General features: G+C 38.4%; 1 protein-coding gene across 8 annotated transcripts in view; it reads left to right on the top strand.

Annotated features, from left to right (window-relative positions):
* Positions 1-12,339: 12,339 nt before the first annotated feature.
* Positions 12,340-23,103, top strand: part of DST (dystonin) — a 445,378-nt gene continuing 434,614 nt past the window's right edge. For 4 of the 8 annotated variants that reach the window (XM_027853008.1, XM_027853004.1, XM_027853007.1 and 1 more), the window contains exon 1: positions 20,169-20,259. In XM_027853008.1, the coding sequence (XP_027708809.1) occupies positions 20,169-20,259 (91 nt within the window). Of the gene's footprint in view, positions 12,391-12,549; positions 12,758-20,168; positions 20,260-23,103 lie in introns of those variants that run through there. The other 4 variants (XM_027852998.1, XM_027852999.1, XM_027852997.1 and 1 more) reach the window with 2 other exon arrangements.

Raw genomic sequence — 23,103 nt, 5'->3', positions numbered from 1 at the left:
GTTCAGAAGCTTGGATTCTTATCATCCTCTACCTAATTTTCCACTACTCTGCCACCATTGTTGTAGGAGTGGTCATTTTGTATTTTTTTTTTTATCTTGAAGGCTATCGTGAGCAAAAATTTCATCACATAAGTGTCCAGTCTGCTGGTGATGAGTGAGCATCATTGTGCTTCTAGCTAGACAGTTGTTAATTCTTCTCTCCACCCTGAAATTACCCTCCATTTACTTTGCATATACTTCATATTTGGTTTTATATGTTATTTCCTTTGAGAAAATATAAGCTCCTTGAAGGCAGGGTTTTTTTTTTTTGTCTTTGTACTGCTAGCACAATGCTTGACTAATTAAAGGTACTTAATAAATGCTTGTTAATGGATTTTTTTTTTGAGGCAGTCAGGGTTAAGTGATTTGCCCAGGGTCATACAGCTAGTAAGTGTCTGAGGCCAAATTTGAACTCAGGTCCTCCTGACTCCAGAGCCTGTGCTCTATCCACTACACCACCTAGCTGCCCTTGTTGATGAATTAATTGATTCTTCCTCAGAAGGCAGACATAGTCTCTTGCTTGATCCATATTTAAGACCATTCCGTCGGGGCAGAACCAGCTAGATTTTGTGCTTTGGGAATACAGCTTCTAGAATCCAGGGTTCCTGTTATGACCTGATAAGACATTTTAGTAGGATTTTGTGGAAGAAAAGGAAACATTTTCTCTAACTTTTTTAAATTCTGAAGTTCTGTATCAAAGTGGGTCATGAGAAAATTTCAAATTAGGTAATACTGAATTGCATTTTTCTGTGTGTTCAAGTGAACATATATAACCTTCATGTGCAGGAGAAAGGAATATATATCCATTCAAGGAATGTTGCTTAGATCTGGGGCAGGATCACTCACTATTGTATGGTGAGAAAGATATGGAAGGCTTTGAGTTTGACACTCCATACTCAGAGTTGGCAGGGGTCTAATCCACCCCCTCATTTTATAGATGAAACATTTCAGGTCCAGAAAGGTTAGGTAAATTGCCCAGCATCACAGAGTCAGTGACAGAGGTTGGCTTAGAACTCAGCCAGTCTTTCTGACTCTCTTCCATTGCAGCAAGTTTCTTTGGGTGCTCCTTATTAACATACATGTGGTGAAATGACCTGACAGTAGGTTGGGTTGATCACACTGATGCTGAAATAATTCCTGGGCACATATACAGTTTTAAAAAACATGAGTGGAGGGCTTCACTCCATAAGGATGGGGAAGAATTCTCTCCTAGAGAACAGAGCTGAAAAAAGACACAAAACAGGCTTGTCTTTATGGGTTTATGACAGTCCGCCTTCCAGTCTCTAGATTGGATAATTAGGTTTTCTGAGGTCTGGATATTTGGCAAACACTAAGAGTTCCTTCTTATCTCTGTTATTGTTTTTCGTTTTCTTTTATAGAATGCCTGTGGTCAAAGCCAATTTCCTGGCACCTTTAGAAAGACTAGGGTGCTAATGGTGGTCAAATTCCAATTTAGGCAGTTCTATTGTATTTATTCCAAATCCCACCCAGGGGTTTCAATTAGAGAAGTTATTGTTCACTTCCTCTTCTAAAAGTATTGCATGATGTAATGATCTCAGCATAGAAAGATCCCTACTGTTTTTATATAATGTGGCTGAATTGGCTCTTATTTCAATGCTTTTAGCCATTTTTGAGACCAACCAGCCATGACTTATTTATTTTTGCTATACTGACCCAACTTCAGTCTAGACATTGCAGACTTATGCCATTACTAGAGTTGCAAATGTAAAAAAAACTTGGGGGCACAATTAGCTTCACAGGCCTCATTTACGTTCACTCTTCTTTTCTTCATAGGGGAAGAGATTGATCCTCTAAAATCTAAGATTTTTCTAAATTGAAATCTATGATCCTTTGACCTCTGATAAAAGTCTGAAAAATAAGATATGTAGGAAATTAACACAAATTTGGAAAATTTAGAAAAATCTGTGAAGTATGGGGAAATTGTCATTATTGCCCTCTTGTTTGTCTTGTCATCTATAAATGCTTTCATTCAACCCCCTCATTCTCTTCCACTCTGCCAACTCTAGGTATTCCACGTTCCCAAACTTTTTTTTGGCCTATCCCCCCTTTTTGTAGTAAATGTTTATTTATGTTTTAAAATTTTACATCACAATAATATCTGGACATCTCCTCCCCACACTCCCATTCCACTCTCACAAATCTCTCTCTTGTATTAAATAAAAATAGGGAGGAAAAATCACCTGATAATGATCACATCTGACAGTCTATGCAATATTTTGTACCCAGTAATGTTCCCCATCACATTAGTAAATGCCTGGAGGTGCATTCCATTCTTTTTTTCCAGGTCCCGTATTGGTCATTTTGGTTACTCAGATCTTGTTTGGCTTCCTTTTCCATGTTCTTTTCTCTTTTTTTATTATATTATTATTTTTTATTATTAAATTTATTTTATATTATATTTATATTAATATATTATATTTATTATATTAGCACAGTGTACCTGACACATAGTAGGTACTTAATACATATTTATTGATTGATTATACTCTCTCGTGTCTGCTTAATTTTACTCTGCCAATACAAATAATTTTCTGTATTTCATGGAATTCTTCATATCTGCCATCTCTCACTATGCAATAATATTCTATTCCATTCCATTCCAGCATGTGTTCAATCATTCCTTCATCTAAGGAGATGTAATATTTTTCCAGATTTTTTTTTTCTTTTTGGCAACCACAGAAGGTATTTTATTGTATTTGGAACTTTTTGTCTTTGTCCTCCTTGGATTCTTTCCCTAGTAGTGAGATCATTTGGAAAAATGCCATGAACACATTAGTTACATTTCTTCTGTACTTTCAACCCGTCAGTCAGCTAGCATTTATTAAGTTCCTACTCTGTGCTAGGCATTGTCCTAAACTGGGGATACAGAGAATGGCAAAAACAAACAAACAAACAAACAAACAAACAACAACAACAACAAAAACCAGGCTCTGTCTGCTCTCAAGGAGCTCATAGTCTAATGGGGGAAATAACATGCGAGCAACTACATACAATCAAAATATATGATAATTTCGAGGTAATCTCAGAGAGAAAGCACTAAGATTGAGGTGAAATGGAAAAGGCTTTTTGTAGAGGAAAGAATTTTAGCTCAGACTTGAAGGAAGCCAGGGTAGCTATGAGGATGGTCAAGTGGTTTGCTGTAATAATTGGACCAATTCATAGATCCACCAACCATATTAGAGTGCCTGTCTTCCCTCAACCCCTTTAGTTTTTGTTTTTTTAGCTACTGTCTTTTTTCTTCTTTTGCAAGTGTGATGCATGTGAGGCAAAATCTCAGTGTTGTTTTAGTTTATGTTTTCTTAGTTTTCATTATTTGGAGCATTCTTTCATATAGCTGTTGATATTTTGTAGTTATTTTGAAAACTATTCATATCTTTCAGTCATTTTATCTATTAGGGAACACTTCTTGGTTCTTAAAATTTTGTTTCAATTTCCTACATATTTTGTATTACAGACTTTTATTAGAGATCAAAGGGTCATAGGTTTCAGTTTAGAAGAGACTTTAGATTCTAAAGAAGTGGTATCAAATTCAAATAGAATGGGCCCACTAATCCACACATAATTGCATGTATGCAGGGCTGCATGTTGACTTACTTTTAAATTTTAATGTTATTTATATTTTATTGTATTTTTATTTATCTTGTAAATATTTCCCAATTATATTTGAATCTGATTCCACTAGATGGGAGTGTTGTGTTGAAACCTGTGCTATTCCAACAACCTTATTTTACACATGAAGAAGAAACTGAGTCATAGAGAGGTTATCCAGTCTACTTGACAGGATTATTCTAAGATTCAAATGAAATCTTGTTCTTGAAAACATTTTGCATGGTGTCAAGTGCTATGCAAGATGTAAGATATTGTTACTCCTGCTACTAAACTGTACCTGGAGAGTTGTCTGTAAAGAAGTTATGGTGAACCCTTTTGTAAAGTTTTTTTTTTTTAATCACACAATTTATAGCCCATAGGTTTTGATTTTGATATATTAAATTAGATTCTCTCTCTTTAAAAAAAAAGGGTGAGTTTCTCAGGGCCCCAAAGGTAGTAAGTGGCATAGCTGGAATTTGAACTAAGTTTCTATAATGTCTAGTTCAACACTTCAAGTTCAGTTCTTTTTTTATTGCATCAAAAATTTTTCCCACTTGACAATTCCTCTTTTTGTGCTGGCTGCATTGATTTTGTTTGTGTAAAAGCTTTTTCATTTTATCTACTGAAGATTGTCTATTAAGTAACCCTTTGGTAATATGATTTCTCCAAATTAAATTTATAAGTTAATTTAACTATTATCAGGATTTTTATTAAATTGGTATGGACCAACCATCAACAATAAATATCTCTTCAATAATTAATGACTTCCTTTTGCCTACAAAGGGTGTTTAGCAATTGTATGTGTGTATGTATGTACAAGTGGCCATCTCATGGAAAATGCATGGGCATTGGCCAGGGTTCTGACCACTTCCAGTGATATCTGAGTTCTGGAAAGGGTCAGCCTCCTTTTTTTTTTTTTAAACTCTCTGACTCTTTATGGCCCCACCCCACATTCCTGGGAAAAATTACTTAAAACAGATTTGACTCATGTCTGGATCTCCTTTCAAAACGGAGACAATGTAGATCAGGTATAGGTCAGCTATTTATTTCCTCCACACAAAAGAAATGATTAAAAAAAAACCCAAAGAAGACTCACACTCGTTAATGGAAACTTAAACTTGGAGCAATAATCACTCCTATATTCTCTTGGAAGGTTGACATTTAAAAAAAAAATAAAAACATGAGACATTTTGCAGGACTGCTGAATTGGTATTTCACCTTTGCCTGGAAATTACACTGTTCACTTTGAGAACCATCTCTTTTAGCAAGGCAAGCCAGGAATTGGGCTTCCCTTTTTGGTGGTCATCTCCTCCAAGAAGAGATGTAGTAGCTGTGGGGAATAATTCTCATAGCACTTCCTAAAGAGTTCAGGAACTCCTGGCATTTTGACCTTACAGAGTTATCTCCAAGGCTAGAAATGTCCAGTTCAGAATCACTATTTGTTTACCTATGCTTGGGGGAAAGAAACAAAGAAGAAAAAGCAGGTCCAGGTCAAAGCTCACTTAGCTGATTCACCGCTCTGGCTGTCATGTATTAAATTGTTGCCATTTCTGCTGGGGTAGAGAGGATGTTTCCTCTCTGCATCCCTCATGATAAATGCCAGAGAAAAAAACCTGTATGATTTTTGTTCTGAAGAGAGGTATGAAAGATATAAAGCATTTTAAAATCTGAATGTGAAGCTCATATAAGTTCAGTGGTCAGTCCTTTGGTTCAGCTTTGGTACTACTTTGGGGAATCCTTTCCATCATAGATAGGAAGACAAAGGGATGACTCAGGTAGTACTGGACAATATCAAAGTGCCAAGTTCTTCATCTCTCTTTTTTTTTAATTTGTTTGTTTTTTCTTTAGGCAATTGGGGTTAAGTGACTTGCCCAGGGTCACACAGCTAGTAAGTGTCAAGTGTTTGGTCTGAGGCTGGATTTGAACTCAGGTCCTCCTGATTTCAGGGCTGGTGCTCATATCCACTGCACCACCTAGCTGCCCCCAAAGTGCCAAGTTCTTGAGGACTGAACATATGTCCCCAGAAGTGACCAGAGTGTGGGTTCAGCATTTCATGGGAAGTGCCCTAGCCAGGACACAGAAATGGCCAAGTCTATGCCTATGTGTTCACCATGGTATGATAGCTGTTACATATAGTTATTGAGGGTCTGTTGGTACTTTGGCTCCCACATATTTTATTCATTTTGTAGTTACTTTGGATAGACCTTGACTTTGAATTGTTTCTTCTTTTTGTTACTACTATATAGGAATGCTCATGACTTTTGTGGGCTTAGTTTGTGTTCTGCTATTTTACTAAAGCTTCGTTATTTTATTATCTTAGTTAATTTCTTTGCTATTTCTCTGGGGTTTTCTAAGTAAACTCTTGTTTTGTCTGCAAATACACGTAATTTTATTTCTTTGCTTTTGTTTATTCCTTAATCTTTTCCTATTATCTTATGTCTAATGGTAACATTTCTAGAAGCCTCTCAAATAATATTTATTGGGGCATCTTTCAGTATGTTATTTTCCATGGTGGTGACTTTTAGAGTTTTTTGCATAAATAAATGCTATATTTTGTCAAAAGTCTTTTTTGCATCTATTGATATAATCATGTGATTTTGGCTGTTTTTGTTTTTAACATGATTAATTAAACTAATTGATTTCCTAATGGTGAACCATGCTTGTAGCCCTGGTATAAATTAACTTGGTGATAGTGAATGCTTCTGGTATATGTTGTTGTAGTCTTTGGCTATGATTTTATTAAAATTTTTGCACCTATGTTTTTTGGTGAAATTGTTTTACAATTCTATCTCTTTGCTTTGTGCTTCCTTTTTGGGGTTATTGGGAAATATATTCATCTCATAAAAATAGTTGAGTATTTTCTTTCTCTGTAATTGGAAATAATTTTGTAATAGTTTCTAATTTTTATTTAAAATTTGATAGTATTCACTTATAAACTCTGCTCCAGAGTTTTATCCCCATGGGTAACTCATTTTAAAAATGATTCGTTGATCCCTCTTTCTGGGATTGGGTTAATATCTCTTTCTCATTTGTTAATTTTAGTATTCGAGATTTTCTATTGGTAGCCCTCTATTTCTTTTTGTTGTTGTTGTTTGTTTGTTTGTTTGTTTTAGGCAACTGGGGTTAAGTGACTTGCTCAGGGTTGCATAGCTAGTAAGCATCAAGTGTTTGGTCTGAGGCCGGATTTGAACTCAGGTCCTCCTGACTTCAGGGCTGGTGCTCTATCCACTGCGCCACTTAGCTGTCCCCTCTATTTCTTTTAAAATTTCAGTTTTACTGGCATAAAATTGTATATAATAGTTTTTAGTAGTAGTTATTTACTTTTTGTTGGGAAGTTGCCTTGATGATTTCTGATTTTGGTAATTGAATCTTATCTCTTTTAAAAAGGTTAGCTAAAGTTTTATCAATTTTTCTAGCTTAAAAATTTTTTTTATCATAATATCATAGTTTTTATTTCTACTTTATTAATTTTTAACATTTCTTCTTTTGCATTTGTTCTTGGTTGATTAATTTATTTTCTAATTGAAAAAATTATCCTCAGTTCATTAATCTCCTTTTCTTTTGTTAATAAATATTTTCAAAGTAATGCTTTGCTCAAACACCAAAATTTGTTATATTGTCTCATTATTATTATTCTGTTTTACATAGTTATTGTTTCTATGATTTGTTCTTTGACCTGTTTGTTCAGGATGTCTTTATTTAGTCTTTCTGTGAGTCTGAATGTTTTGCCTTTGCCTCTATTAATCTTTATTTTTATTGTGTCATGATCTATACAAGTTATGTTTAATATTTCTGCCCCTTTATACTTATGTTTCTTTGTGCCCTAACAATATTCCCTTTTTGTGAGGGTACTGCATGATGCTTTAAGTATATGTATATCTTTTCAGAACACACTCAAAATTTTTCAAACATAGTATATCTTTATAATCTTTTCACTTTGTTGTCTTTAAATATTCTTCTACATGTTAGATTTAGCTAGCTTTGAGAGAACAATAAAGTCCCCTACAGTTATTTCTACTACCTGTGTCTTTAAAAAAACTGATCATCTTTTCCTTTGTGAATTTGGTGCATGCTTAATACTGATACTTTTTCATTGTTATATAGTGCTTTTTTGGCATAATGTAATCTTTCCTATTTATCTCTTTCCATACTGTGACATTTTCATTGTTGCCTTAATCAATAATGTGATGGCAATTCCTATTTTGGGGGGAATCATTTGATGAGTAGTGTATTTGGTTCCAGCCACTTATTTTAATTTTGTATGTTCCTTTATTTTTAAAATATATTTCTTTAATGCAGCAAATTGTTGAGTTTCATTTTCTTAGCTATTCTGTTAATGTTCTTTTGTTTCATTGGGGAGTTTAATCCATTCACATTTTAAGTTATAGCTGTCATGTCTTCCATTTAATTCTTTTTTTTAAATTGATTTTCCTCTTTTAAGCTGGCATTTAAAGGCCCTGGGATTAGTTTTGTGTATACTAATTTCTTCCACAGACTCATTCTTCCTTCCTTGTATCCCAAGTTCCATGGAAGCAGTTCTATGGTATAATGGAAAAAGTTCTGGGTATCAGTTCTGGTTTGAGTCCTAGCCTTACTACTTACAATATATTTAACTTTGGGCAAGATGTTTGACCTCTCTTGGTCTTAGCTTTAACATATTAAAAAAGAGGGTGATTGGACTAGATGACCTTGAAAGTCTCCTCTAGATTTTAATATATGATTCTTTATTTTGAATGGATTTTGAGTCAGAGGGATTGGTTAGAGTCTTGTTTTACCACTTTACTACCTCTGTGTCTTTGGATAAATCACTTTTCTGGGCCTCAGTTTCTTCATCTGTAAAATGAAGGGATTGGACTAAATAATGTTGAAGGTCCCTTCCATCTCTGTATCTACAATCCTATGATAGTTTTGCAAAATTTTATTATCTCTTTTAATTTATTTTGTTTCCCTACCCCCTTTACACTACATTTCCCCACAGATGACTATAATTCTAAATTTTCTTCTCCTAGCACCATCCAGCCTCTTCCCTGGCTAACATTCATTTGTTGCACCCTTTCTCAAGCAGTATTAATTTACTTTGTCTTCCTCTTTATTTTCTTCTCCTGTCTAGGTTATTCTCAACTCCAGTCTTGCATTCATGGGTTTTTTTGCTTACATGTTTTTTCTTTATTTTCTCTATATTTCTCATCCAAGATGGGGGTTCTTTCAGGAAGACAAAGGTTCTATTCTCTCCTATTTGTCTATTTGTAGATCTCACCCAATCCTTTTGTCTCCTCCCTCTTTTTATTTATTCATTTCATTTAGTTTGTTTTCTGAAGGACCTTCTGCCAAGAAAATATCAATAGAAATATAAACTCATGAAGAAGGTAGTGGTGGGAATCATTCTGTCTCTGGAGATATAAGGCCTAATCCTACACTCTGCTCTTACCATACTGCTCATCTCCTCTAGGGCCAGTATGTCCTATCTTTGAATGTGTCTCCCTCTCCACCTTGGAAGCTGGCTAACCCCCGAGGCCCTTACATAATGTTTGCTGGGGTGAGATGGTGTTCTAGGAAGCTGAGTATTCACTGAGAGAAGTTAGTCTCCTCAGTTATTAGTGACCTACTTTAGGTAACATTATGACAAATAATGCAAAGAGTTTGTAAAGGAGTGAGGGAGAGAGAGAGAGAGAGAGAGAGAGAGAGAGAGAGAGAGAGAGAATGGTGGTTTGATGTTATGTGCTTTGTGTATATAAATGGTACCCGCTGAGCTTGCTTTTGGTATTCTAGCCCTAGAGGACATCCCTGAGCACACTGGGAAGAGGTAACACTAGAGTACTTTTTTTTTTTAAAAAATGAGTATCCACCCTTTAAGCTAAAGGAAAACAGAAGCTCCTACAGTGTAATTTCTGGCATTTGAGGGTTTGGGGGTTTGGAGGTGGTTTTGTGAAGATTCCAGTATCCAATAGTGTGATGGTAAATGTTTAACAACCAACTCTCTGAGGAAAAAAGAATACTCATGACACTTTTAAGTTTCATCTGCATTTTAAACATTTTCTCTCTTACTTTCTTAAGTCTAGATAATCAACAAAACAATAAACAAAGCTCAGTTTTGTAGCATTTCTTAATTTCCAAAGTGTAAACACTCACATTGAAAATTTAACAATTGTTGTCCCTGCCTCTATCCGCAATTAGTAAAATAGATGATTGCTAATTTTCCCCCCAGTAGTTATGATCAGCTCCAGAGAAGTGACATGGCATAGTGACAAGAGATCTGGCCATTGAGTCAGGAGGATCTAAATTCAAGCTTCCCTTCTGGTTGTATGACTTTGGGAAAATCACTTAACCTCTCAGGACCCCAACCAAGCACCTATGACTGTAAGTTACAAAGAAGGTGACACTTAGCATTGGTAGAGGAAATTCCTCAACTAGAGCTCCCTTCACTGATGAAATTACAGGCTCAGTCCAAAAAGTGATGGGCTTTATCCAAAAGTTCTTCCTTGGTTTTCCAGGTTATCAATACCATGCATTTTAGAGACTTTGTAAATAAATAAATATTACATGAAAATATGTACATATACAGATTCAAAAGTCTCTATTAGTGATTTCCTTCTGAGAAGTCTTTTTTGGCTTTTGTGTTTTGTTTTCTTTACTACTCTTATCTGTACATCATTGACATGATTAGGTCTGCTCTGGCTGGCACCCCTGGGTTCAGTGGTAGTAATTCTGTAACCATCTGGTTGCATGTAATTAATGTTCATGTGAAAGCATAATGGGAATTCCATTGTTCACCCAGTTGTGACAAGAACTTCTTTTCTTTTTCATTTAGTTAAAAAGAGGGCTGGAAATAAATAGTTGTTTTGGAAAAGAGTTACTTTTTGTTATTAATTCCCCCATTTATATCTATCTACAAATATACCTAGTCCAATTATTCTGCTTACAAAAATAGTTCATGCAACAATAAGAAATATAATCTCACAGATAAAATTTGTCCTTAAGTAAGGGCAGGTATGAAGTCATTTTAAGGAAGGAGAGAAAGGCTCTCAAAGAAATCCAATACCCATTTAAGAGTCTCTAAGAATGTCACCCCTCTCCAGTGATTCAACAAACAACAGAACCTTAGGGAGCTCAAGATGATTTTTAGAAAAGCAGAAAAAATAAATTAGATTGGCAATAGCATACTGTGACTAATTTGCAGGTCTTTGTGGTCTGTGACCACATGATGCAGAAAATCAATATAATCTATTTATTTAAAATATGATGGAAAATGCATAAAATAAAATTTATTATATTTATTTAGGTGACAGTTCCTATGAAATGACATAGGCAGAAAACTACTTTGTAGGAGAAAAAAACCTCCAGAGATAAACCTTAAATTCCATGTATTGCAATATATTTTATATAATAATATAATGTACTTATTTATTTGCTTATTTATATATTTTATATTATATCTTTATGTATTTTATACACATTTTAAAATTATGAATTTGGCCTTGTTTTTTTCAAATATGTGCATGTGGGATTGGATAGACTGGTTGGTATCCAGTTTTCCTGTTCCTGCTGAGTTTCTGTCACCTGTGTTTTGGGTAGGTGGTTTTGGACAGAGCTCTCAGAGCCCGTTGTTTTCTTCATGAGCAAACATCTCTACTCGGTGGGCAGCATAATGTTTTTGCTTAGATTGGAGCCTGCTTCACTGATTTCTTGATGCTAATTGCTTTCTAAAAATTGATGACCCTGGAAGGTTTCTTTGCATGGTTTCAAGTTTTTCCAGTCTTATATTCTTACTCTCTGCGTCACTAAAGTGAGGATCCTGATGCAGGGATGAAGACTCTCCCCCTCCCACTGACTATTGTTTCATTTATAGTCCTGCTGGGGAGTAAAGAGTGTAGTCATTGTCCGTATCATGGTGGTTTACACCAGTAAATATAACATAACCTGGTCAGTAAATTTTGTTCTGCCAAACAGGAAGGAATAAGTAACATCGCATGTCATTTTCTTGTGTCCGTGACCCTTTGTACAAGGAGTGACTCTGAAGACTTGCGCATAATAGATGAGTAGACTACCAACCTTTCATCTAAAAGGCTCTTGTAAAAGCATCACATTTCCCATTTCACTTGGAATGATCAGCAGCTCAGAAATGGCTCTATTTCCTGTCAACGCCTGCATCATTCTTATTTGCATTATTGGATTTGGCTACTTTGCTGAAAGTTTAAAGTATTTCAAGGACTACAAACTTGTTTCAGACATTTGTTTATGGGAGCTGCCTTGGCAAAGTATTTATGAAAATGGCCTTTTGTGCTCTCCCTGTCTTGAGAAGGGCTGTTCTGAGAAATAGCCCATCCTCCCTCCTTGCTGTGCCTTCCAGACACTTTTCCTGATAACCTGCTATGGAGAAAAGTCAAGGGGAAAAAGGGGGTGGCCTTTTTAGAAAGGCTTCCATTGGTTTGGCTTCCCTAATCATGAAGGAATTAGGAAGCAAGATCCTGCATTTGTGTTTTGTTTTTTAAACTTAGAGACAGTTGCATTAATGAATTAACCAGCAGCCTAGTGCCGGAAAATGTTTCCTTTGTCCTGGTGGGGGAGCCAAATACTACAGATTGGTAATCAGGAAGGCCGTTGATACTGGCTTCATTGTTGGGTCAGTCATTTGTGAGCTGGTTGCCTGACCACAGGCCACACACTTCTTCCGTGTGAATCTCTCATGTATTTTTACTGTCAGGATCGCTGTTCTTATCTAAGAGCTACCTGAGGGGGGAAATGGTGAGCCCGGTGTTTGCTTTGATTGTATTTATCCCCCCTAGCCAAGAGAGGATAATGCAGAGCACCAGAGCTGCCTCGGTGTGCTGAAATCGAAGGACATCTGTGTATGTGTGCGTGTGTGAGTGTAGTTGCTAATGCTCTCTGTGTCATTCTCCTCAGAGCTCTGGGAACGCTTCCTATCGCTGCTCTATGTCTTCCTCTGCGGATTTTTCTGATGAAGATGATTTCAGCCAGAAATCAGGCTCTGCATCTCCGGCTCCAGGGGACACATTACCCTGGAATCTCCCTAAGCATGAGCGATCCAAAAGAAAGATTCAAGGTGGTTCGGTGCTGGACCCTGCGGAGAGAGCTGTGCTGAGGATAGCAGGTAAGGGAAGCTGGGAGAGAGAAGGGGGAAGGGTGCGGGGCGGGGGGTGGTGGTGCCGGTGAGTGTCATGAAGATTCATCAATTTGTTTTCTCCAAGGGAGGTCAAATGATCGAGAGAATGCACATTGAAGAGATTTTGTGCCAAAAATGGGGGAGGGTGCCAGCGGTGAAATTATTTTGTTTACCTTCTTTATCGAGGGAACAGTCTTCCATGCCTTGAGTAGTGACTAAGCTGTTTGGTTCTGCTTTCTGGTTGGATGAATCAATGCGTCTTAAATGAAAGGAAATATCGATAGGCATCTCCATTAAACTTTCATATCCAAATGCATTAGACAGTGTGACAATTTAAAAGTATTAACTCTAGTGATTTCTCAGTGTGCGTATTTGCTAGCCATGTAACTCAGAAAAAAGAGAGCATCCTCAATTGGCATTTGCATCTAGATAGAGGCACAGGTCTGGGTTTGTACGTCTGCCTGGATAAAAGACTCAGAGTCATCTGAACCATTTCCCTTAACCTTTTCGGAAGCACCTTTGGCAGAACCTATGTCTCTAGCAGCTTTTGAACATTATACACTGCTCAGGGCTCAACAGTCCAGAGGCCCTGATTAATTAATACAAGGGAGGGACTGTTGGCCCTCTGTCACACTTGTGTTCCCTTGCCTTGGTGGTAAAAACTGAAGCAGGACAGAGATCTTGTTTTGCCCAGCTGAAAGCTGAGAAGATCGTGTAAATTAATACTTTAACACAGTGATGAGTGTGTCTCTGTGTTACTAGTTGAGGTTATTGTTCCCTCATTTTATTTCCAAAGCATCATACTAATGTATTGAGGGTTGGATTGTGCGTGCCCTGGGTGGCTCTTTCCCTAAGAGGTCTTTTGAGTTGGTGTTGCAGCATTCAGTTTTTAACCTCCTTTTTGCCCCTCCTCTTCCCCTTTCCCAGCCCCCAACTCCAACTCCTGCGGCCCCTCCCACACCCTCTTTTAGAAGCCCCTCTTGCCTTTTCACTACAATGCAAAGTTGGTACTTTGCTTTCTTGCAGGGGGGCCTACAGGGGACTAGCCAAGATGCCTGTATCTAGGATTCAGGCCACTGCTGCAGCAGACCCGGGAGCAAAGCAGAGTCTCCCCCTTAAGTCCCCCCGTGAGCATTTTCATGATTACAGGAAAAGCAAACAATCCAGAGCCAGTAGCTTCCTAGTCCAGGTTTCTGGGGCAACAGCTTTTGGCTTGTATTATGAGATGCTGGCCTGTCTCCCTTGTCTGAGAGAAAAGGGGAAGAAGGGTGGGAAAGGGGAAAAGGATCAAGGGTATTTTGGAACAAAGTGAGAGATCGAAGGAAAGGCTAGGAGAACCAAAAGAAAGAAAGGATCTGTACCAGTCCTAGCACACAGCCTTTCCTGAGTCTGCTAAATGTGTTTAGCCACCTAGCAATGTCATTTCCTTGTTAAAAAAAAAAAAAATCCCACTCTATGAGGTAAGGGGGAAGAGGGAATTGTTTCTGGGGCCAGATGTAAATAGCACAGTAGGAAGAGAAAGAAGGGAAAAAAAGACTATGCTGATGAAAAGAGGCCCTGGGAGCCTGTACACATTAGACATTCTCTAGACATTAGGTCTAGAGAACACAGATGTGGTGTTTGCTGTGAGTGTTTATTAGTAGGAAATGGTACAGGCCTAAGTGTTAAGGTAATGATTGTCATGTGCATTTTGCTTTTGGTGATGATGGAATTGGTGTCATAGGAGTATGGTACAGGTGACGAGTGTGGGTGAGAAAAAAAAGAGATTGCTATAGACAATGAATACAAAAAAATGGGAACTGTATTGCATAGTAGGCAATGAGGTACAAATCTAACCAATGGATCAAACAAGGATTTATTTGCTAGGGGATGAAGATACAAAGACAAAAATGAGAAACTCCCAGCCCTCAAGGAGTTTACATTCTACCAGGAGAAAGAGCATTTACACAAATTAGTACAAAATGATTTTAAAGTAAATATAAGGTAATTTTGGTATCGGGAAGGCACTAGGCCGGAGTTCTGGTTTCCTGACTCTAATTAGGCTTAGACTAGATTAGTGGGGGAAATCAGGAAAAGCCTCATGTAGGAAATAGCATGCTTGTATCACCTTAAAAGAAGCTAGGGAATTCTAAAATGTGGAGGGAAGGAAGGAATGCATTCTAATGCTTCGCCTACATAGTAGGCGCTTAATGAATGTTTATTGATTGATTGATCCTAGGCATGGGAAACAACTTATACAAAGGAATGGGGATGTGAAATGGAATGTGTGCATGTATATATTAAAGGCAGAAAAAGTATGAAAAGTGTATTATATAACTCATTGTATTAGTGAATGAAAGCCATTCAATTATATGTATGTTGTGAAAACTAATAGCAAATATTGATGATTCTTTTTTGTGATAGTATAATAGCTAGCATTTATATAGCACTTTAGGTTTACAAAGCAATATGTGTATGTGTATAGTCATAATTAATTAAATTGGTAGCATTTATATGCCTTTGACCTTAGAGTAACTAACGTATTTTAAAATGATACAGGTTAAATATTTTAATATTTTCAAAGAAACATTTGCAGTTTTTCACCTTACAGCTGACCTATGTTTCAAAAGTTTACACACACCCAGAATGTCAGAACTGGAAAGGATCTTGGAAATACTCTATTCCAAATTCCTCATTTTACAGATGAGGAAACTGAGGCCCAGACAGCACAAATGACTTTCCTGAGATGACCAGAATCCTGGCTGTCATTACTCTAAGTACAGTTGTTGATTTTTAAGTAGAATGCATTTTTTGCCATAGAAACAATCTTATAAATAGTAGTTAGTTCCTAGACCAGCTCAGTATAACTAAATGGCAATAGATAGCTATATAAAATCCAGCGAACATTTCTTAAGTGCTTCCTTTGGTTAAAAACACTGTACTAGACACAGAGGATACAAAAATAAAAAATGACTCAGTCCTTACTCTAAAAGAAAGAGGCTTCTGGACATGAGTCAGGATAATAAGGGAATATGGTAACTGCAAGAACACTCTTTACTCTCTTGGGGGAGCCAAGAGGCACAGTTCAAGCCAGCTGTCCAATATGCACGGGACTTGTACAAGTAGGGTATTTGCAGTCAAGGAATTCTGGTGTAGGTACAAAGCCTATCCTTGGATATGCTGGCTGAAAAGATGGATTTTGTAATATTAAAAAAAAAAACCCAGATGTGAACTCTTGGTTCTAGAGATGGACCTTCTGGAGAAATTACTGGGTCTTTGAAGTTGTAAATAGAGAATGTTAGGAGTACAATCCATTTTTACTGGGTCAGGCATGCATAAAGCCCATCCAAACTATTTAATATTATGTTGTTGAGTCATTTTCAGTTGTGCTTGACTTCATTATCCCTTTTTGGGGTTTCTTGGCAAAGATACTAGAGTGGTTTGCCCTTTCCTTCTTCAGCTCATTTTACAGATGAGGAAACTGAGGCAAAGAGGGTTAAGTGACTTGCCTAGGGTAACACAGCTAGTAAGTGTCTGAAGTCACATTTGAACTAAGGTCTTCCTGATTCCAGGCCCAATACTTTATCCACTGTGCCACCTAGCTTTGCATAATGTTATGTGCACAACACTATTTTAGGTGCTACTTGTCTTAGTGTGTCTGTGTAGAGAAGAATAGCACTTGCTGTAGAACTGGGTATATGTGCTTTGGTTTTATTGGGGGGGACACAAACTCTAAAGGACATGCCCCACCATTGGCTTCTGATAGGTTTTCATGTGTCTCCATGGTTAAGGGGTGACCACGTTTTCTTCCTCACTGAGCCAAAGTATAAATGCTCAGTTCCAGGATAAGTACTCCAGTTCAATCTCCCTGCTATACAAGTAAGGTGGAAAATTGGAGTCTGATCTCAACGACCTTATAGGCTTAATGGAGACAAGACCAAATGCCACACCTACAACTTCATATATTTAAGCCAACAAACAATAACTGGGTGTGAAAGGAATTGTGCTAGGTGCTGAGAATATGAAGATAAAATGAAAAATAGTCCTTGTGCTCAAGTAACTTCCATTTTAGTACATGTGGACTAAGCTATCGATTGAAATGTATCATAAAGGATCTACAATACTTGGATTCAGAGCTGGAAGAGACCTAGAAATCATTTAGACTTCCCAGCCATTTTCAAAGCATTCAGCCTGCTCTCTGGCCATCCTCATCATCCCCCTTATCACTGGAATCTGGATTCTGCCATTGCAGCTTTGCATTCTAATAGGTGAATTATTGCCTTATTTTGCCCAGGACTAGGTCACCATGCCACTTCCTAAAAATTTCTAAGCCATGTTGCCAGGTCTCTGTCTGTCTGTCTGTCTCTCCCCCATCTCCTAATTCTCCTATATATGTTATCTCCCTCAATTAGACTATAAGCTCTTCTGTAGAAACTGCCTTTCTTGCTTGTAGCCCCAGTGCTTAGCACAGTCCTAGGCTCCTAGTAAATGCTTTCAAATTAATTTACTCATTTATATAGTCCACACCCTCTTATTTTGCAGAGGAGAACACTGAAGCCTAGAGAGGGGAAAATGACTTCTCCCAGGTCACACAGATAGGGGAGCAATAGAGCTGGTATCCCAACCCAGGTCCTCAGAGATTAATCTAATAATTGGCCTTTCCATTAGGAGAACACTGTAAGAAAAGTCTACTCATAAGTTATCTCATAAGCATGACAATGCAGAGGGATGCTGTCATAGAAAGAATAGTCTAGGAGTGAAGAAGACTTGAATCGAGAGATTCAGGTCCTATTTCTCATACATACTGGTTTTGGATCCTAGGCGAGGCACTTAATTTATCAGTATTCCCAAACAACTCTCTAAGATTTAAGTTGCAGAGTGATTACCAGTCTGCATTGGTAGAGGGAATTTCTTCACAATGGTTTCCCTATGCCAATGAAAACACAAGTCAGGTCAAAAAGAAAGAAAAGAAAAAAGAAGAAAAAGAAGACAGTACATCAAATTGTGTACAAATTCGTATGTAGTAATGAGTGACAAATGGAGAACTATCCTTGGAGAATAAAAGCTCTTCCTTTTACTTTTAATATCTTTTTCAGTTATCAAAAATCTATTTTCTTCCTCCCCTACCTTTCTCTCCACTATCTGGGAAAAAAGAAAAGAAAAACAAAACCCTCATATCAAATATTAATAGTCAAGCAAAACAAATTTCATTGACCATGTCCAAAATATGTCTCATTTTGCAACCTAAATCCATCGTCACTTCTGTCCAAAGGTGGATAGCATGCTTCTTTACTGGTTCTCTGGAATCATGTTGGTCATTTGTATTGATCAGTTAAGTTTTTCAAAGTTGTTTGTTCTTACAGTGTTATTGTATAAATTATTCTCCTTGTTCTACTCACTTCATTCTATATCATTTTGTACTAGTGTTTTCAGGTTTCTCTGACAAGTCCTGTTTGCTTTTATGATATAATAGTATTCCAGTCATATTCCTTAATTTGTTCAACTATTCTTTAACTGATGGGCACTGCTTTAGTTTCCAGTTATTTGCCTCTACAAAAAGAACTGCTGCAAAATTTATTTGTACATATGCATCCTTTCCCTCTGTGATTATTTAGGGGTATGTAAGCCTTGAAGTGGTATCCCTGGGTTAAAGAGTATGCACACTTTGGGGGCATAGCTCCAAATTATTTCTTAGAAAGGCAAGACCAATTCACAGCTTTACCAGTGCATTAATGTGCCTGTTTTCCTGAAGCCCCCCAACATTTATAATTTTCCTTTTTTGTCAACTTTGCCAATTTGATGAGGGAAGTGGAACCTCAGAGTTGTTTTTAACTTATAATTTTCTAATTATTAGTGAGTTAGAACATTTTTATATGGCTATTGTTAGCTTGGATTTCTTCCTCTCAAAATTGCTTATTCATATCCTTTGACCATTTATCAATTGTGGAGTGGATCAAGGGGAACAGATCTTAAAGGGCTTAGTAGGCCGTGTAGGATATTAACATGAAACTCATGTTAGTATGTTAGGTGGTGGTGATGACAAAAAGAATGGAAAGGTTAGTTTAATTAGCTACAGGGAAATGGAACCCTGCATTTAAGACTGAAGGGAAAGGTGCCTGGCCCTTTCCTTTGGTTTCAAAATGACTTCGAATAATCACGATGAAAGAAGGGGAACCGGAAGGAATCTAGGGTGGTACTGATGCTGTAGCTGCTCGAATTGTATGTGAGAGACAAACAGAAGGAGCACGAGTGATTCTGAAGGCGGGGGGAAGGGGGAAGGAGGAGGAACCTGGGAAGGCTGACGGGTCCTTAGTGAGGCGGTACTGGGATGGGCCATCGGTAGACAGCTGGAGCGCAGGCGCCGCTCCCGCTGTCACAGCTCTGAGCTGTGGGGCCACCTGCAGAGGCAATTGGCCCTCCTCCCCAGCTCTCCCCCCTGGGAGCCTGATCAGTGCCACCCAGGCCTTGCGAAGACCAAGCAGATGCTGCAGACTATACGAAGGCAGAGACGACCCCCGTATTTCACTGGGCTGGGAAAAACTATTTCCCACCCCTTTCTCCTCCTTCTGGGAAGACGAATGCAGCCGCCCTCGCTTGCCCCTTTGCAGGGCTGTGTTTCCAGGACACCTGTTGTGGGTCCCAAATAGCAACCTCGCCTTTTGGGTTCCGGGGCCGGCCTGCCGGTCTCCGGGAGTGGGCGTGCTCAGACGAGGTGATAAACCAGGGTGGGAAGCCTGGGCTGCAGAGGGAGGCGCGGAGAGCACCCCGAGCTGGGGGGCTCTGCAGCATTGCATTGAAGGGAGTGGCCGGAGCCCCGGCTGACCTTCTCCTGCTCTGCCCCTTTCCATCTCCTTTCCCTCGATCTCATCCTCCGCCGGAGCAAGCACCCGGCCGCTGCATCTGCGACTGCCCGAAATGCCGCAGCTGAAAAACGCATCCCAGAGCTCAGGCAGGATCTCCCTCCCCTCGCACGAAACCCGGCGTCTTTGAGCTGCACCTTCCGCAGGGTGCGGAAGAAAAGAAGAGTGAGTGGGCGCCCCTCACGACCCGTCCCCCAGCCGGTATCCTGCAGTGGGGTGCAGTGCTCACCCCGCCTTCGCTCCGCTAGCCTGGCGTCTGCGTTGCCCCAGTGCGGACACTAGACCAGCGGGTCCCTTAAGTCACCGCCCCCTGGCGCACAGTCGGGTTCCCATTGGAGGCCCGGCCGAGTGCTCCAGCAGCCAGGCTGGGGAGGGGGCCTGGGCGTGTCCTTGGACAGCTCTGGCCTCACACTGGCCTCAGGATCCGAGCCTTTTACCCCTTCGCAGTTTCTTCCCCTTCCCCCTCTCTAGGTCCCGAGGCTGCCTGTGGACTCCAGCCTTGGGGGCCAGTGGGGAGGGGGGAGAGCTGAAATCTTTCAGCTTTGAAGGGAACTTGAGCCATGGCTGGTTACCTGTCCCCGGCTGCATACCTCTACGTGGAGGAGCAAGAGTATCTCCAGGCTTACGAAGATGTCCTGGAGCGATACAAAGGTACTGTAACCCCGCCGGTTCCGGACCTACTTGGGCAGTGTCCTGTATTCCTTTCCTGGGACAGCTCTTAAGGGCTTATTTTACATTATTTAAAAAAAAACCCCAACAACCTTTGCTTATAAGTAAACAGGTGTTAGGACCACTCGTGGTGTTGATGGTGGGGGGTGGGTGAGTGGGTGGAAATCCCTCCCCTACTTTTTGGATGTAATACCACGAGTCCCAGAACAGAGCCAGCGGGGTGGGGTGGCGGTCTCGGAGACGCCCTTAGATTGACCATGGTGCCTTTTTGTGGGGGGCTTTATTACCAGGGAGGAGTCTGATGCTTGCTTTTTTCTAAAAGCTCTTAAGCTGCGCATAATTCTTCCGGGCGTCTCAGATACCTCCAATGAGAATACCCTGAGACGCTGCTGCTCCAGCTTGGTCTGCGATGTTAGTTCGTGTCATAGAAAATGAGACCATGGGTCTTGAAATTGATTAAACGAAGCATCACTTTTGGAAAGATCACTAGATCAGTTCCCTTTGAACAATTTTTTTAAAAAATCTAGTATAATGCTTACTTATTCCTGAGTGACAAGAGAATGATTGAATAGGTTGATATACAAGGGACTTTAATTACTGAAAAATCTTTCTAATGTAAATGCATCTAGTTCGTCTTATGAGTGTTGCTTTCCCTCTTGAGCTTTATGCTTAACGTATATGTATATGTACATACATACGCACACAAATACCTGGTAAACATTGATTTTCAGTATTGTGTTAATATGAATTCTTAACTGTGAAGTTAAAGTGAAGATAGATTATTAGAGATGACAAAATTTCACTTCTTAAAAGTGTTGGTACTGGAATGTACATATCACAGCATAGCTTGGACATATCATTGTTGAGTTTCTTATAACAGTTCAAAAAAATTCAGTAGTTGGTGGCTGAAGGGTGGGCTTCAGAGAATTTCAGCATTAGAAAATGTTTTTATGTTTTCTGGATAAAATTCAGACCATATTATATATTTCCAAATGTCTGCATGGGGCTGAGCCATAGACCTTCCATACACTGGACAGAAACCAGGTAGTTAAAATGCAACACAACTCTTCACTTATTAATTGTTTTAATATTTAATTGTTAATGGTTTTAGGCTAGTGGGAAAAATCAGGAGGAACTGAAAAACAAAATATTTTCTTTCTGGAGGTCTGGAAAATATAAACAATGTAGTAGCTCATGATTCCTTTGTGCCAAGTTCAACTGCTGAGCAGGTGTAACAGTATGTTGGACTAATTGGTAGCATTTGAAAAATTGATATACTTAGTTGAGTCCTTCAGTTTTTATATGAAGCCATATAACTACTTTTCTAATAATCTCTCAAAAGTAACACTGCATTACAGGCCAATACATTTGATTTGGAAAAAAAATTAAATATCTTTTAAAGTTTACAACTTTCTTATTGATACATTGAAAGTACCCAAATTGATTTTATTGTTCTATAGATGTAGCTGTAAAATTTAACTGAGATTCTAGCAAAGTGTTGTTTTGTTTACCAACCTCACTCCCTGTGTGACCCATGGTAAATAGTTTATGCAATATGAATTGTGCATCTGAATTAGAAATAGTTGAAATATTGATTTAATTATAGCAAGTAGATTTTCAAAAAGCATATGCTTTATAGAAAATATTATCCTTTTTCATATGAAATTCATGATCTGAAAATGTCATTGCATTTGATCACATCTGATTACTCATTCATAATTCTCAACATTTTAATATGATGCATTTTAAGATACTTTTAAAATATATGTTTAGTATTTCAATGAAGCTCATTGTCTTCTTTTTGGCTTACTTATTCCTATTGCATTAAAGGAATATAAATAGATACCTGGCTTGATCTTTTCTGTATTGTATTACTTTTGGTCATTGGAAAGAAGATAGAAATATTGGCTAGTGGACAATATGAAAAATTAGAGTCCTGGAAAACACATTATTTTCCAATGTGTTTTTAAGCCAGTTATGATTTCCCATCAGAGTCCCAATAGGATGACCTCACTACAGTGCTTATTCTACTGATGACTTGCTGTGGGAGCTGATCTAATCAGAAAAGAATTGTAAGCTTTGACTAGGGAGTGCCAGTTTACTAAACTTTAAAAAGTGCCATTGGTGATCCTTTGAAAGCATGTGTTACAGCAAGCATTTTGAACTCCCATTTGAACCCAGAAAGGCTTTACTTTCTTGACTCTTTCTCTCTCTCCACACACACACATATTCCCTTGTTATGGAGTAGCTTTGTGTTCACATAGAATGTTTTTGGGTCTCCAAGTTATTCTATGTGCCTCAGCTGTTGTATAGTGTAAGAGGTAGAGTCAGCTGTAACCAATTCAAAATTTGCCTGCAACATGGAAACTTAGAAGTAACTGAAGCCACACGAGGAGGAATTATTTGGGAGATGAGGCAAGTCAAATTCTTAGATAGTCTTCTATTGTTTTCAAGGTTCTAGAACATTGTGGAAAAACAAGAATAATAGCAAATGAGCCCTCAGTAATTTGTATTGTCTGCCCGCTCTTATCTCTCTGTCTTGGTCCTTTAATTCTGACTGTAAATGGGCAACTGTGTGCTAAATTAGGGGAAGCAGAGAACACTTGTTTGCTACACAGAGAACGGTGCAGTGTTCTGATTCATAGTCTACTACTGGTGCTTATAAAACTGATTCATAGCCAGAATATCTATGGCCTCTGATTTTTTAAAAAAGCAATAACATAAAATCACATTACCTCAGCCACTGCCAAAATTGGATTGAATAAAGCCAGTTATTCATGAAGAAAAAAATTGCTTCTTTGTTATTGTTTATTCTAGGGGTTGTCA

The sequence above is a fragment of the Vombatus ursinus genome, unplaced genomic scaffold (assembly GCF_900497805.2).
Source record: "Vombatus ursinus unplaced genomic scaffold, bare-nosed wombat genome assembly UNPS02009835.1, whole genome shotgun sequence".
Taxonomy (NCBI): Eukaryota; Metazoa; Chordata; class Mammalia; order Diprotodontia; family Vombatidae; genus Vombatus; species Vombatus ursinus.
This window is presented reverse-complemented; position numbering and strand designations above follow the sequence as displayed.